General features: G+C 39.3%; 1 protein-coding gene across 1 annotated transcript in view; it reads right to left on the reverse strand.

Annotated features, from left to right (window-relative positions):
• The window catches only part of KCNU1 (potassium calcium-activated channel subfamily U member 1), a 136,915-nt gene that overhangs the window by 115,111 nt on the left and 6,065 nt on the right, over positions 1-15,739 (reverse strand). The window contains exons 4-8 of the mRNA XM_065900076.1: positions 6,793-6,854; positions 5,599-5,689; positions 3,820-3,931; positions 2,793-2,868; positions 1,048-1,123 (exon numbers count right to left, since the gene is read on the reverse strand). Coding sequence (XP_065756148.1) covers positions 1,048-1,123; positions 2,793-2,868; positions 3,820-3,931; positions 5,599-5,689; positions 6,793-6,854 — 417 coding nt within the window. The remainder of the gene's footprint in view (positions 1-1,047; positions 1,124-2,792; positions 2,869-3,819; positions 3,932-5,598; positions 5,690-6,792; positions 6,855-15,739) is intronic.

Here is a 15,739-nt window from a genome sequence, read left to right on the forward strand (position 1 = left end):
GTTTCTTGAAACACCAGACAAATTTGGTGTTTGACAGTTTTCTTGATGAACTGAACATGGTTAAGTTTCTTTCTTTAACTTTTTTTTTTCCTTTTCCTTGTGATTTTTAAATTAATTTTGAGAGAAGGGCTCAAGTGGAAAAGACTTCTGCTCTATTTTTTTGTTCGGTTTTGCTTTTCTCAAAGGCCTTTGCAGGCTTTTAACATGCCACTTCAATTTCTACATTTTCTAATGATTTCTCTTCAACTTTCCTGGAGCAATAAAGTCCAGGAGTTTCTTTCCTATTGTTGAAGTCCATTTATTATGTTGTTGATTATATGGCATGAGAACTAACCTTTCTTGTAGGCGAAGGAGGCAGCTATGTATACAGATTGATTCCAGGAGAACCAAGAAAGTCCCCAAACTCCCTTTTGCAACTCAGCAACTGCTCCCTCACCCAACTCTCCAGCTTCTGTAAGTACAAAATTCTCACACTGGCTTCATTTCTCTTTCCCTTTATTCTTTTTCAAATTGCTGGAACCCCTATGATGATACAGTAATAAACTTTAGGGCTTCCCTGGTGATGCAGTGGTTGAGAGTCCGCCTGCCGATGCAGGGGACACGGGTTCGTGCCCCGGTCCGGGAAGATCCCACATGCCGCAGAGCAGCTGGGCCCGTGAGCCATGGCCGCTGAGCCTGCATGTCCGGAGCCTGTGCTCCGCAACGGGAGAGGCCACAATGGTGAGAGGCCCGCGTACCGCAAAAAAACAAAACAAAACAAAACAAAAACTTTACCTGTTGCTTATACCTTAGAAGAGTAAACTTATTAAACCCTTTCCTAAGAGCAGGTTTTGAAAGTTGGAAGAAGGAACATTGATACTGTGAGTGTAGAAGATACATATTTGTGAGAAGTATGGGGTAGAGAAAACCCATCCAAAGGAGGTGAAAAGATACACCTCACACTGATTATAGTGATGGAGATAGGAGCTCCGAAGGTTCACCTGCATTTTTCAAATAAAAGACATTCATGCTCACTGGCAACATCGAGGAGTTGGATGAGATGCTCACCAGGTGAAGGAATCCTGCAGCAGTGAACAAGGTACTCAGAACGATGGATAACAGCTTGGAAAACTTCACTGAATTGCTAGGGGAAGAAAGACAAAGAGCTGCTGGGTTCTGACAGGTTCCCGAACAACACAAATACCTCATCCTCTAAACTCTCGCTCCTCAAAGTGTGGGAATACGGACCAGGAACAATGCTACACTTCCCTGGGAGCATACTGGAAATGCAGCATCCCACGCCCTGCCGCGACCTACTGATCTGCATTGTTACAGGATCCCCTGCTTGCTTCGTATCCATATTAAAATTGGAGATGCACAAGTCTCAGGCACACCCCGTCACACACACGTGTTCAAAAAGCTTAGGTTCTGATGAGCTCCACTAGCCTAATATTATATTGAAAAAAGGCAGTGTCCCAAGGATCCAGAGAGTGGGCTTGCAAAATGAAATTCTGAGTAGGTCACAGAGATGTAGTTCCATATTGCTAAACTCACACCGGGATCTTTGAATGAAGAGGATCAAACAAGCTCCTGTCTCCTAAGGAAAGCCCTAGAGTTTAGCTGAAATCTCTGTGGTTCTCAGCAAGGCTACTGACCACACAAGAACAGCCCCTTCCGATCGCAAATGCTCCATAAAGCATCAACCCTTAGCAGTGAGACCCACCTGGCCGGTACTATTTGATGCTTCTAGTGAGAACGCAGAGGCATGCCTAAAACTTTAACAGGATTTCTGCTTAAAGGCAGTTTGGATCTTTTTTTAACTGTAATTTTATTTTTTTGGAGATATTTAGGTAGCTCTATTTCTGTAAGCAAGAGCTCACTGCTGCTGCTGGGCAGCTCTCAGCCTTGGAGGAATTGTCTTACATTCCTAGACAGCAGAGGATCGATTCACGACAACGAATGTATAGAATCAAAGTGTCTGAATTCTTCAGTGATCCATTGATTATTTAGTAACATACTGTTTAGCCTTCATGTGTTTGTTTTTTTTCCCTATAATTGATTTCTAATCTCATAGTGTTGTGGTCAGAAAAGATGCTTGATAGGATTGAATTATCTTATATTCACCGAGGCTTGATTTGCAACCCAAGATGTGATCTATCCTGGAGAACGTTCTGTGTGCACTTGAAAAGGAAAGTGTATTCTGCTGCTTTCGGATGGAATGTCCTATAAATATCAATTAAGTCTATCTGGTCTAATGTGTCATTTAAGGCTTGCGTTTCCTTATTCTCTGTCAGGACAATCTGTCCCCCACTATTATTGTGTTACTGTCGATTTCCCCTTTTATGGCCGTTAGCATTTGCCTTATGTATTGAGGTGCACCTATGTTGGGTGCACAAATATTTACAATTGTTATATCTTCTTCTTGGATTGATCCCTTGGTCATTATGTTGTGTCCTTCCTTACCTCTTGTAACAGTCTTTATAAAGTCTATTTTGTCTGAATTGCTTTGATTAAAAAAAAATTTTTTTTCGGTGCGGGGGAGAATTAAAACCTAAATGGACTGACACATTGTAGGTCCAAGAAACAGAGAAGAAACAAACTCTTCAAGATGATTGTAAACTTTCCAGCCTGTGTGTGAGGTTAATGCAGTGAGAGAAAAGTAAGTGAATGGTATCTTGGAAAGTAAGGGATTCTGTGACTTCTGCACTGAAGTTTCTGATGGGAAATGAGCTGAGTTGAAGGTTCAGTTAACATTTGAATTTCCTAATCCGAATGAGTGAGTAAGTAGTACTTGAGGCAGGGCTGGCATTTACCTGGTCCTGATGGCTCTCAGAATTTGCAAGATTCGAGGGAGTTCCAGCAGCCGCAATGCTCTTAAGAACCTTAAACCTACAAAGCAATCAAAGAAAGAAAGCTGACGAAAGATGAGGGTCACAGAGGGAGCAGTCTGAATTATACCACACCTGGGACTGCTCACGTTCTTTCTTTCCCTGAAATGCTCAAATATAGTATCTTACAATGTCAACAGTTTAAGACCTGAGCACTGGTTCAAATTCTGGTTCACTTAATGCCTGTTGTAATCTAAAGCAACGCCCTTAGCTTCTCCAGTTCCTCATCTGTAAAATGGGAATTGTAATGATACCTACCTCGAAGGGTTGCTGAGTATTATCATTATTACAAAGTATGCAATAAGCACAACTCACGTTTTACTCTAACTCTTCTTTAGAATGGAGAGCAAGTGATCCATAAACCACTTTAACTCCTGACTATAGAGTCTCTGTGATACGCTCCCCAGGGTTTGCATGTTGTTTGCCTTTATGTAGTTTGATAGTAACACTAGTAAAAAATATTTTGTAGATAATAAATAATAGTATAAGATTACATAAAAACTGACAAAAGCCACAGAATGCCCACGTACTGGCAATACATCCACCTTAAAGACAAAGTAACTAATTAAAAAAATCTCTAACAGGTCACCGCATGTCTGGATATGATGATTTATACTTTTTAAAGACCACGGGAGGCTTTTCACTTCTCCCAGTCATGTGGGATCTCAGCACAAAGGTGCCACAGGGGGCTAGGATGCTGGTGCCCTGCCCTCAGGTGCGGATAATCCATAAACAATAAACAACCCCAGACACCTACTGGCATCAGGCCCATCGCCAGGGACTGGGGTAAAAAAAAGAATGGGTTCTGAAAATGTATTACAAAACCATACAATCATGGGGAGGAATTTTTTTTAAACGCCATTTAGGCTTTAAAGGAAAATGAAAGGATACTTACAGATGCACGCTGAGGGGTTTTTCCTGAGATTGCTTCTGATTCCCACAACTCACCTACCTAGCCAATTACTCTTCAAATAATAAGAAATAAAGGTTGGTGGAATGGTAAAGATGTCTACAATCGAATTCATCTCCAACCAGAACTTGACCTTGTCATCAGCTGCCAAAAACTATGAAATGAAAACAGAAGACCCCAAATTCTGTTACCCTCAAAAATTTTACAGTGAACACAAGAGTGGCTTTTTTCAGGTACACTTCATCCACCAACTGAAGCTCTGACCGCATTCTATTACATACATACAATGTATACATACATACACCCATATATATTTATATAGCTATATAAGTAAATACACATTTATATATATATAAATATATATATATATATATATATATATATATATAAATAAATAAATAAATATATAGATATATACACACACACACATACACCTATATATTCATATAGATAAAGAGATTGTACTTTAGGGGGTATTCAATGAATGAACGTGAATCCACCTTACTTACCAGATCCTAACTCTCCTACTTCAGAATAATCACTTTGACCTTCCTACTGCTCCTAGAGCTTCCTGATATATATATAATTATATAGGTAAAACCCCCTATTTGTGAGCAATGAAGATACAAGATTTAGGACGGTCTTCAATGGAAAAGGTCTAGAAGCTTGGTTGGCCAAGGCTTGTGTTTATGAGCTTCCCTATTTGGAATAAGAAAGCAGGCGCTTCCAGAAGGGAGGGGCTGCTGTAAAAATAAGACTGTGATGGCCAGTATGGTTGAAATAAGTTTGAAGGAAGGTCACAGAAATACATACATACCATACCTTTCATACGCACATACATATTACATATATACTTACATGTGCGTATATATACCTCTGTGTGTGTATATGTTTGTGTGTGTGTGTGTGTATATATATGTGTGTGTATACATGTGTATATATATGTGTGTGTATATATACGTTTGTGTATGTGTGTATATGTGTGTGTGCATATGTGTGTGTGTATACGTGTGTATGTATGTATATGTATGTGTATATGGGTACATATGTGAGTGTATATATGTGTGTATATATTTGTATATGTGTATATATATGTGCATGTGCGTGTATGTGTGTGTATATGTCTGCATATATATGGGTGTATATGTGTGTATATATTTGTGTGTGTATATGTGTGTCTGTATGTATATATGGGTATATATGTGTGTGTATATGTGTGCATATGTGTGTACATGTCTGTATGTGCCTGTGTGTGTACATATGTGTGTGTGTATATGTGTGTGTGTGTGTGTATATATATCTATCTCACAAACATGAGATAGATAAATCTAGAATCTAGTTCTAGGGTGGGCCCTCAAAAAGTGCTTGTGGAATGAGAGAACTATTGAATACATGAATGCAACAAAATTAAAGACACAAGAGTATTTTATAGATTTATATGGCACATATGCCATCAGTGGAGCCGATGGCATTTTCAGAGGCTTGTTACTCAGGTTCTGCTCTCTTGTGATTACCAGTCACTCTTCTGAGTGGCCAAGTGGGAAGCCAATAAGAAGGACAGGGTGATAGGGTGACGATATCTTAACAAGGAATCCTTTTCATTTGTGTTAAAATTGTTGACCTGGTTTACAGTTTCAAGTGCAGGAGAGAGTTTGGGGGTCTCGTTATACATTTGACAATTGAGGGCCCAGACCCTCTGGCTTTAGAGCCTGAAAGCATAGGCAGATTGTCTAAGGAAGGCATCTCTTTGTGTAACACAGATCTCTTTACAGTGTGCCGGTTGTATTCCCCTGTTTACTCCCATGTTCAGTAGGTACTTACTCTCAATCCAAAATAGAAACTAAAGAAAGCATTGAAAGTCAAATCAATCGGGATGGTTTTGTCTTGGTATGAAGAACAGCTTCCAAAAGGGCTGGAAAAGAAACAAAGACAGCTTATAAAGGTGGACATTTTAAAAGCTGTGGCTACAGAGGACCAAATAAAGAGAATGGGTGGGCAATTTTCTATTTATTTACCATGAATGGTCAACCCAGACACTTACGTGCACATCTCAAGGAAATTACTTTTCTCTTGGGAGTAGAGGTATGCATGAACAAACCCACTGGGCCGTGAATGTAGCTGAAAGTAACAGGAGAATCACCTGCTCTTCTCTTCAGAGTTTATTGGTTCCATTTTCATTTTATCAATGGAATTCAGAGGCACAGAGGTTATGTGGCTCTTTTTGGTGCAAGACCATCTTACCCAGCCAGGAAATTTTGGCTTCAGTATACTTCTGATAGAGAGCTACTCTGTGTCCAATGAACTGATTTGAAGCAAATTCCAAGGAAATGTTCCTAAAACGTCAGTAAGGAATCCACAAAATGAAGACTTCTGGTTTCTGTAGGATCTCTAAAGTTGCCTGACTTGTGTGGCCCTGTAATCCCAGTTGTACTTTAGCTGGAAATCCAATAAAATTCCCAGAGGATCAGCATGGAGTCCAGATTAGGTTGGGCTGTGTCCAAGAAGCTGTCCTAACTTTGGCACAGGAGAAGGGAATGCCTTCAGAGGAGAACAGAGGATAGTTTGCTCCTACATCCCCGGTGAGGTCTAGCATTTTCTTTCCTCAGACCATCCAAACTTGTCTAGAACCTATGAGAAACCCTGAAATGACTACAGAACTTCTGCTTTAACACCTAAGGAATCCAAAGGCACGTAAGACCCACATAAACGGTCCAGAGGAGGAGACAACAGCTGGAAGCTTGTAGTCCCAGAAACTAGAATAGACATATGCACAGCACCCCAGCTCCTAGCAGTGCAGAGTGACAGGATACAGGAGAAACTCATGCATTTTTTCGTTTGTTTGTGGAGCTGGGTTTAGTACTTCCTAGGGGAAACTAAACACTTATCCTTTTCTTATGAGCTTGCGTATGTGAGTTTACGTGAAAGTATATTAAGCATTATTCCTGACAGAATATTCCAAATTAGCTGGTAAGCTACTGATATGAGCAGACAAGATTGACTGGGGATTTTACTCACTCAGTGGAGTTGATGAAATAGATTATAAGAGACCCAATGCTTAGGACAAAGACAAGGATCACCTGAAAAAAAAAAAATCACAGACAAATGTACAGATCCATTCTATTAGCATGAACATAGATGAATAAACATACCAACAAAATTGTGTTTCACCTTTTTCCCTTGCCTATCTATCTGTAGCCATTTTTTCCCACACATTCATTTATGTTAGCATTCATTCATTCACTCAACAAAAACTGACTGGACCTTTACTGGGTATTCAATAAACGAACATGTACCTACCCATTTTACCTACCTAATTTTAACTTTCACACACTTCAGAATAAACAATTTGTCCTTTCTGCTGCTCCTAAGGTTTTCTGAGCTCAAGAAGTCCTTTGTTTATTCATTCACTCACTCATCAAACATTTATTAAGTGCTTAATATGTGTTATGCACTTTATTACATGCTAGAAAATGAGGGCCATGGGATACAGACTCTGAACTTGAACTGCCTATGATGTTGGAGAAGAAACAGTCCCAAACATGCCCATCTAAAGGATGGGCAGAATTCTGACAGGAGGGAACATGCTATAAAGTGAGAAGAGAAAATGAGCGCTTTAACTTGCCAATATATCTGGTCTGTAAAATAAGAATCCGTGGAATATAATCAGAAATTTACCCATTTAAAACCCTCAATGCATTTGGATGAAGTATTTTGCAGCCTCGGTGAATTTTTAGGTCAACTGTCGGTAATCAGTTATTTCTAGTTTCCAAACATTTAAAAAAATATGTTCAGTCCTGTGTAAAACTGTATTTTATTTACAATTAAAGCTTCACTCCCTTCCTGTTCAGGTGTTCCTTGAGCAGGCTACTAGTATGCAAAAAGAGATTAGTTTCTTCTCTGTTAACCCTTTTTGTTTTTTTAGTCCTAGCTGCCTACTGACTAGGGTACCTCTGGCCTCTGAGAACTGTAGGTCAGTGTCAGGCGGTGAACAGAAAGGGGAGGTAATAGCAGGAAATGTTGGACTTGACTGGTGTTAGATCACTACGCTCTCACCCTTGGGCTCTCCGGGCACGGGAGGTGTTTACTGTTTATTTTCCTGGGTTGTTGGAGATTCCCAATTCAATTCATATTCAAATTCAACAGATATTTCTTTAGTACCTATCATGACTCAAGTATTATTCTGCTGACTGGGAAACATCGTTCAACAACATATACAAATATCCCTGCCTTTACGGAGCTTATGGTCTGGACAATAAATAGTAATTAATATGTACCTTAGGTGGTATGTGAGAAGATGCATGCTAGGAAAATAAAGGAGAGCAACTTAAACGGATCAGAAGTGCAAGGGGAGGGGGCAGACAGGCTGCAGCTTGATAATGTTTAATTGCTAAGCGTCCCCTCTGCGGTTCCCTTAAGCTGAGTGAAAGCGTCCTCTCTCGCTGGTTGCTCACAACTCTTTTCTCAGTGCACCTTGCACTCTTGTATTCTGCTGGAACTCTTCCCCCTCCGGATGCCTAACTGGGCAGGTTCGAGAAGACTCTCACATGTGACCCACATCTGGCCCACGGACCAGGTCAAGCACTCTTTGCCCCAACAAACACTAGAAGGACAGATTCTCTTCAGTGTGGCCATCCCTCTTCACCAACGAGCCAGACCTCAGCTCTCTGTGTCCCCAGAGTTCCAAGAGGTGCCAGCTGACCTTTCTAAGTGGTCCCTCGCTTGGCAGGGGAGGAACCTCCCCCCGCCCCGTCCAATACCTCTGCCACAATAAGAGCTTGTCCCAAAATCCTCTTCAATTTCCAGCTTACCCAAATTTACATGGGGTTGGTCAAGATGCTAAAAGCTTCAACTAGTCTTCTTCCGAGTGCTTTGTAAGTGGCAATGATGCAGGTTAATGGGAGTTAGTGGCATCTATTTTTCTTGGGGTCTCAACTCTTACTGTCAGTTCCATTTTAACATCTGAATCAAGTGTCGATGGAGATATCACTAAGACTGTGGGTCTCATGGAGATATTTGGTTACAAATGTAGTCTGAAGCTCAGGAAAAATGCTGGGAGTGGATATGCGTATGTGTGTGCATATATATATATTTGTATCAGTAGATTGATAATTATTAATAGTTTCCATGAAATCTTTTTTCTTCTCCTTACATATGATTACATGTTTTTTCTCTCTTACTAAATCCCATAGGTGATTCTTCATCTATAAATCATGTATTGACAGGCTTCCAGAACTATGGTAACAAGGTCATATATTTATAGTCCTCCACACCATAAAGTTAACAAAAAAAATAAATAAAAGAAGAAAAATGTAGTTTTATTCGATCTAAGAACAATATCAACTTCATGCCACAAACCTTAGAAGGATGATCCAGAAATTATACATAATAAGCAACAAAATGTGCACCAAACCAAAATAAGGCAGTGGGAGCTAACAGTTTGTGAAGGCTGTTTGGTGAGTCAGGTAGAAATGGGAGGTATTCTGAGAGGACTCATGAATTTCCCTCGGGTGGAAGGGGCAAAGTCTATTCAGGAGGGGTAGGAAGCCCGCCACCTGAGCTGTGATTTCTACAATGGGGCTTAAAGCCCGTTTAGTTGGTGGATGGTTATGGGTGTCTTCAGAATCCAAACAGCCACCAGCGCAGTTAACAAGGGGCGCTATGAATACTCCAAATCTTCACTTGTGAATATGAGAGGACACCAGAAGACTGCCAGTTATACAGGAGGTATAAGAAAACAGGAGGATCGGGCACACATAATAGATGAAATAACGTCCAGTGAAAGAGTGAGCATAGAATATGTAATTAAACATCTAAGAATTACAATCAGTGCTCCTGGTGAGATTCTAAAAAGCTGTTAAATAGTACTGGAGGACTGGGAAGACCAAGGAACATGGGGGTGACACAGAGGCAGTCACTGCAAGAAGCTGCACCCCCAAGGACTGGCTGGGAGATCAACAAAGGGAGGTTGGGATTCTCAACATTTAAAAACATTCGATGCCAAAGGGCATCAAAGTGGTGCCCTTTGGAAGGGGGCTTCAGACTTGGGAGGAGGGGTCCTGGGTTGGCTGGTAATGGTACATCTGAAGAGACACTGTGAGCTTGGTCCTGGTACTGTTGGAAAAGCCTGGAAACTGAAACCAAGCACTGCTACTGGAAGAAAAAGCCATTGATGAAGTGAGGCTGAAAAAACTAGACGTAAAACACAGGAAGGCAGTTCCTTCCCCTCCTCTAGAGCACAAGGGAGCTGACCAAAGAGACATGCGGTTGCTGTGCTCTAGCCTCACATCACAAGGCAGGGGAGAGAGGGTGGATTTGGAGCTGAGAGACAAGAGTTTGGTATCAACTCAAGAGTTTGGAACAGCATTTACAGAGGTTTTAGGAAAAAGGATTACAAGCCAAGACTTCTAAACCCAACCAAATTATTGTTCACTTATGAGAGCAAGGGGAAAAAATTGGGGGACATTCAACAATTCGGAAAGTGTACCACCCACAATTTCCCTTGCGAGTGAATATGGCAAGTACTCAAGAAAAAAAAAAATTAGAAAGATAAAATAAGTTACGTAAGAAAAAATGGTGCCTAATAAAACTGGTAAAATTAATGGAATTTTTAACTCTAAAGCAAATATTAAGAAGGAAATCTGACCAGCTGTACAATGCTAAAAGCCAAAAAAACTAAAAAACACAGTAGCAATCTGAGTGTTCAGATTAATTCAACAATATCTGGAAGGAAGGAGGGGTAGTGTGGAGGAAAAACATGCCGAAGGTCTCAGGCGAGAGCAGTATATAGATATAAAACATGCAGAGATATTATTAGAGAGAAATACAGGTGGGAAGTCTGTTCTGAATTTCATTTACTGATATACCTATGATATTCTATTAAAAATGGAAAATCCCAAGTCAAAAGAAACAAAAGAAAATACATAAAATTAACAAAAAGGAACAAATAAGGAATGTAAATATCAGCGAATGGTCAGTACTTACTACACCCTTCAAGGGTTTACAATACTCCCTACAGTATTTTAAGGAGGTCATTCACATTATACGAAAGAAGTGCAATTTGGGAAGATTAACTTGTTCAAGATGAAGTGGAGAAGCCAATGCTTAAGGTCATGTCTCTCAAAATTCTCAATCACCATGTCATTCCGCTTCTCCAGTAAGATAAGGAACTAAGATGTCACAAAGGTCCTAGTTGTTTATCCAATACCCATTCTCCCTTTCTTTACCAACACACCCTGTTTGTTGGTTTAAGCCACAGAAATTTAGATAGTCTATTATGCAGTAAATTCAATCTCTAAATATTATAAAGACCAATGAAACAGATCACCATAAAGGAGAATAATTAAATTCTCCAGTAAATGAACAAATAAATGCATTCTTAAATCAATAAACACAAAAGTGCAGCTACATGATATTTAAAGAGACACACTTAAGAGGAAACAAGACAGAAAGACTGAAAGAGAGCTGGGCAAAGACATCCTAATCAAGTATGAATAAAATGAAAGCAATGTTACCGGCTAACATTATGTTCTGAAGTATCCCCTGGGTAAGAAAACAAAAACAAAAACAAAAACACAACAACAACAACCCACTCAATATGACAAAAATGGATACTTCATATCAGTAAAAGGCACCATCGACCAAGGAGTTATAATAGGTAACTCTATGCATTGACTGATGTTACATAAAATATATAACTCAAAATGTTAGAAATGTAAGATATTTGATAAAACTATAAAATCATAAATGAAAAATGTTGACGTGCCCTTTTCAATCAGTCAGCAAATAATTAAGGGTATGGAAAATATACACAGGTTCTCTCAAAAGTCCATTACACGGTAATAAAAATTGATCATGTACTAGGCAACAAAGAATTTCCCCATAAATTCCATGAACTAGAGATCATAAAGGCAGTGATATTCCTGGGCCATAAATTTCACCAAAGTAGAAAAGAGAGCCAGTCCGACACCTAGGAAACAAAAGCATACAACACTCCTCACAATAGATTATGAATCAACCAAGAAATCAGAATTAAAACAACCTAAAGACGAACTGGGCATTACTAAAAATAAGAACATTACTTGCCAAGGTCTATGAGATGTGAGCAAAGAAGCGCTCTGAGGAAAAAAATTTTATAAATGAAATTCAACTGAAAAATCTGTTAAAACGAGGCCAGCCCAGAGGGCTGTCCAGGGTGAAGGCTGCGCAGGCTTGGCGGGACCTAGCGCTGGGCATGCGCAGTGCTGTCCTGCGGCTTCCAGGATGAGCCCGGCTGGGTGGAGCCTCTGGGATCCTGGATACAGGTATCCCCAGGTTGACAAGGGAGATGAGTGGCAGCCCTCGGCAGAGCTGACTGGGAGGAAGTGTGAGTGCGAGCTTGGGAAGACTCAGCTCATCAAAGCTGCCCCAGCAACGAAAATAAACCCAGTGATCAGGAAATTGACCAACCCGATGATTTAGGAGGAAACGAAGTACTGGCCAGGACCCTCTGACAGAATGAGGAAGGTCTGAAAAAGAAGCAGCCTGAGAAGTAGCACGCTGCTTCTGCAGAGGAACAGGCAACCATCTAATATAACTCCTGCACTCCTTCTTCCACGGGCACTGAAAAACTGAGCCTGGGATGGGCAGGGACCCGTCCTCAAAGGTGCCCATTCCTACCAGGTCCCTGTGATGCTAGCCAACCAGTGCGGTGGCTTCCTGGTTGGCTAGCAACAGGATACTGAAATTAAGAAGGATAAATGTGATATTAATTACACACGATATATATATGTATGTATATCATGAAATGTATAAATCTCCAACAAGGCTGCATGTGACCAAAAGGGAGGGAGATGGCCCATCATGAGAGGGGAATGGTGTCAATTAGGAGTAGAGAGAGGAAAAAGAAAATCATACTTTCTAGTCAAAGGAGAAAGCTGGAGTGGAATCTATGGAGCAGTCGAGGAGACCTTCAAAGTTACATTCTCTTTAATGGCTCATTTTCCCTGGAAAATGTCCTGTGGCTTTGAACAACAAAACTTTTCACTTAAAGCTAAGGCAGTTATGTCATTTATTGTCACAACACATAACACTTTTAAGAATGAAAGAGACTCTATTAAACAGTTACAGCAGGACAACCTGCAAAAACCTGGGCTTATACTCATCCTGCCAGAGAAGACAGAAAAATAGAAGATGGACATAAAGTAGTGCCTAGGATGATGCTACAAGTAGATACACTTACTAAAGATGAGCCATATTTTTGGTTCTTAAATGTTTTAGCTATCAAAACAACAGAGAAACACAGTTACACAATTAATAGCACCCAAAAAAAGGAACAGTTTAGGAATAGGACTCTTTGGAACTAAATTCAGTAGAAAATCTCCCGCAGGTAGCTGTAAAAACATGCTTGTGATAACTAAAGCAACAAGCTCAAAGATGCTGCAGAGGTGAGCAGCACATTGTCTTGTTTTATCTCTAGAAGGATCTCAGAAGGTCTCTGGTTTTGGAGATAATATTTTCTTTCTCTTTGACTATTTGCATTTTCCTTCTTTTTCTTTTCATCCTTTTTTTTTTTAAACAACAACTTCCTCTCCTCATCCTCCTCCTTCCTTTTCCTTCTTACACTGTGTTGTTGGCCACGTATCCACGTATTTAAGACATTAGTCTACAGATGTTATTAAATTTGCCATCATTGTGGGTTTTGATATAGATACTGTGCCTTCATTGAAAAAGAAAATCAGATTCTTTCTTGTACTTTCTATGCCCTAGGACTATTTAATTAGCATTAGAGAGGTTCACTATTTGAAGATCTAGCAGACTGGACCTTGAAATTGTCTGGGTCTCCCATAGGCAGAGGGGCAGAAGGGTAGTGGCGGTGATGTTGATAAAGTCTTTGACAATATCTTTGTATCTTCCAGTTATTTGGTCTGTTTAAGTTTTTTTCTTTTTTTCATGGTCAGTTTTGCTTATTTATGTTGTCCTAAGGAATCATTTGGTTTTCATACTTAACTGTGCATATATCTTTCAATTTCCTTTTTATCTGTATTTATTTTCTCATTTTAATGCCTTATTCCATATATTTTGCTTTTCCCCTCTTGGATTGTTTAGCCTACCTATTGACTTCTCTATTTTACTGTTTGTTTCAAATAATCAGCTCTTTTATAATTTGTTAATTTCTAGCTTTCTTATTTATTCTCCTTAGATTTAATGTGTTTTCTTTCTCTGACTTTTCAACATTGATAATTCATTTACTTTAATTATTTTTTATTTATCAAGATAAGTTGTTAATGTTATGCATTTAACTTAGAACAATTCCCAACTTATAATGTAGGTGCAAGGGATATGTGATGTTTTCATCATCTTTACTCTCTAAATATTCTGCAATTTTAAGTTTGATTTCTCTGAGTCAAGAGTCATTTTAGAAAGAGATATTTACAATTTTTTAGCTGTAAATTATTTGTTTTTGGTTCTTTTTTTCTGAGTTTATTATTTTCCTGTCCATTTATTGTACTGTGTTCAGTTTATGTCCTCTGCCTCTACTTTGTAAGTTTTTTAATTGGGATTGTTTTTTGGGGGCCTATTAATATATACTGAATTTTTACAAAAAGTTTGTAGACATTTGTAGGTTTAATTTATGTTTTTACCATATGGGTTTGATCATTTCAGTCAGCTCTTTGTTATTAATTAATTTACTTTGGTCTTCTTTATCCTTCTCCTTCTCCTTCTTCTTCTTCTTTTCTATTTAGTGTCTCCTGATATAAAATAAGTGAACTAAAAGTTCATACTACCAATGTGTCTTTAATATTGCTTTTTGATTTCTTGTAATTTTTTATTTATTAATTATCTTGAAGTTATATTTTTGGTATAATGATACTCATGATGTTATATCTTGGTTGAAGTTAGTTACAAATTTTCATTACAAAATTATGTGTTGAATTGTGTCCCCAAAAAGGTATGTTGAAGTCCTAACCCTTAGTACCTCAGAAAGTGACCTAGTTTGGAAATAGGGTCTTTGCAGATGTATTCAAGCTAAAATAAGGTCATAAGGATGGACTCTAATATGACTGGTGTCCCTATAAAAAGAGGAAATTTGGGCACAGGCATGAACAGAAGAAACATGATGTGAATACCATGTGAAAATGAAGCCAGAGACCTGGGTGCATTTACAAGCCCAGGAATGCCAAAGATTACCAACAAACCACCAGAATCTAGGAGACAGGCATGCAGCTGACTCTCTCTCCCAGCCCTCAGAAGGAACCAACCTCTGATCTTAGACTTCTAGCCTCCAAAACTGTGAGACAATAAATTTCTGTTGTTTAAGCCACTCAGTTTGTGGTACTTTGTTACAACAATCCTAGGAAACTAATACAGGCTACTTGGCTTCGTTTATTGGTTTTTTTTGCCTTGAATTCACACTACTGTCATTTGCCTAGTATGCCTTTGACAATTCCTTTATTTTCAAACTTTAATGCCTCTTGAATTTCTAAAACATAATTAGACCATGTCAACCCATGCTTAAAAACCCCTCAGTGACTCCCCTTTGCACTAGAATAAAATTATTCCATTTGAACAGCCTAGCTCCTTGCTACAAAGTGCAAAGCACTGCATGGTTCTGTCTCCACTCAGACCGCAGAGTCCTCTGCCCTCCTGGCCTCTAGCACAGGAACCTCATTCGGTACTTGCAGTAATCTGAGCCCTTTACATCCACAAGTCTCTTCTCTCTATTGGGAAACCTGTTCCTTCCACTGCTCAATCACTTTTACCTTTCTGATTCTTCAAGTCTCAGCTCAAATCTTACCTTTTCAGAGATTTCCTCTCAGATCACTGTATCTAATGTGATCTAACACCAAAACCACTGACACTCACAAACAGGTCATTCGTCATTGCCTCACAGCACTGATCACCATGTGAATTTATCTCATCTATTTATGTGCACATCCATCATCTCTACCCCCACTAGAATTTAAATTTAAGTCCCATAAGTGCA

The sequence above is a fragment of the Phocoena phocoena genome, chromosome 21, assembly GCF_963924675.1.
Source record: "Phocoena phocoena chromosome 21, mPhoPho1.1, whole genome shotgun sequence".
NCBI lineage: Eukaryota > Metazoa > Chordata > Mammalia > Artiodactyla > Phocoenidae > Phocoena > Phocoena phocoena.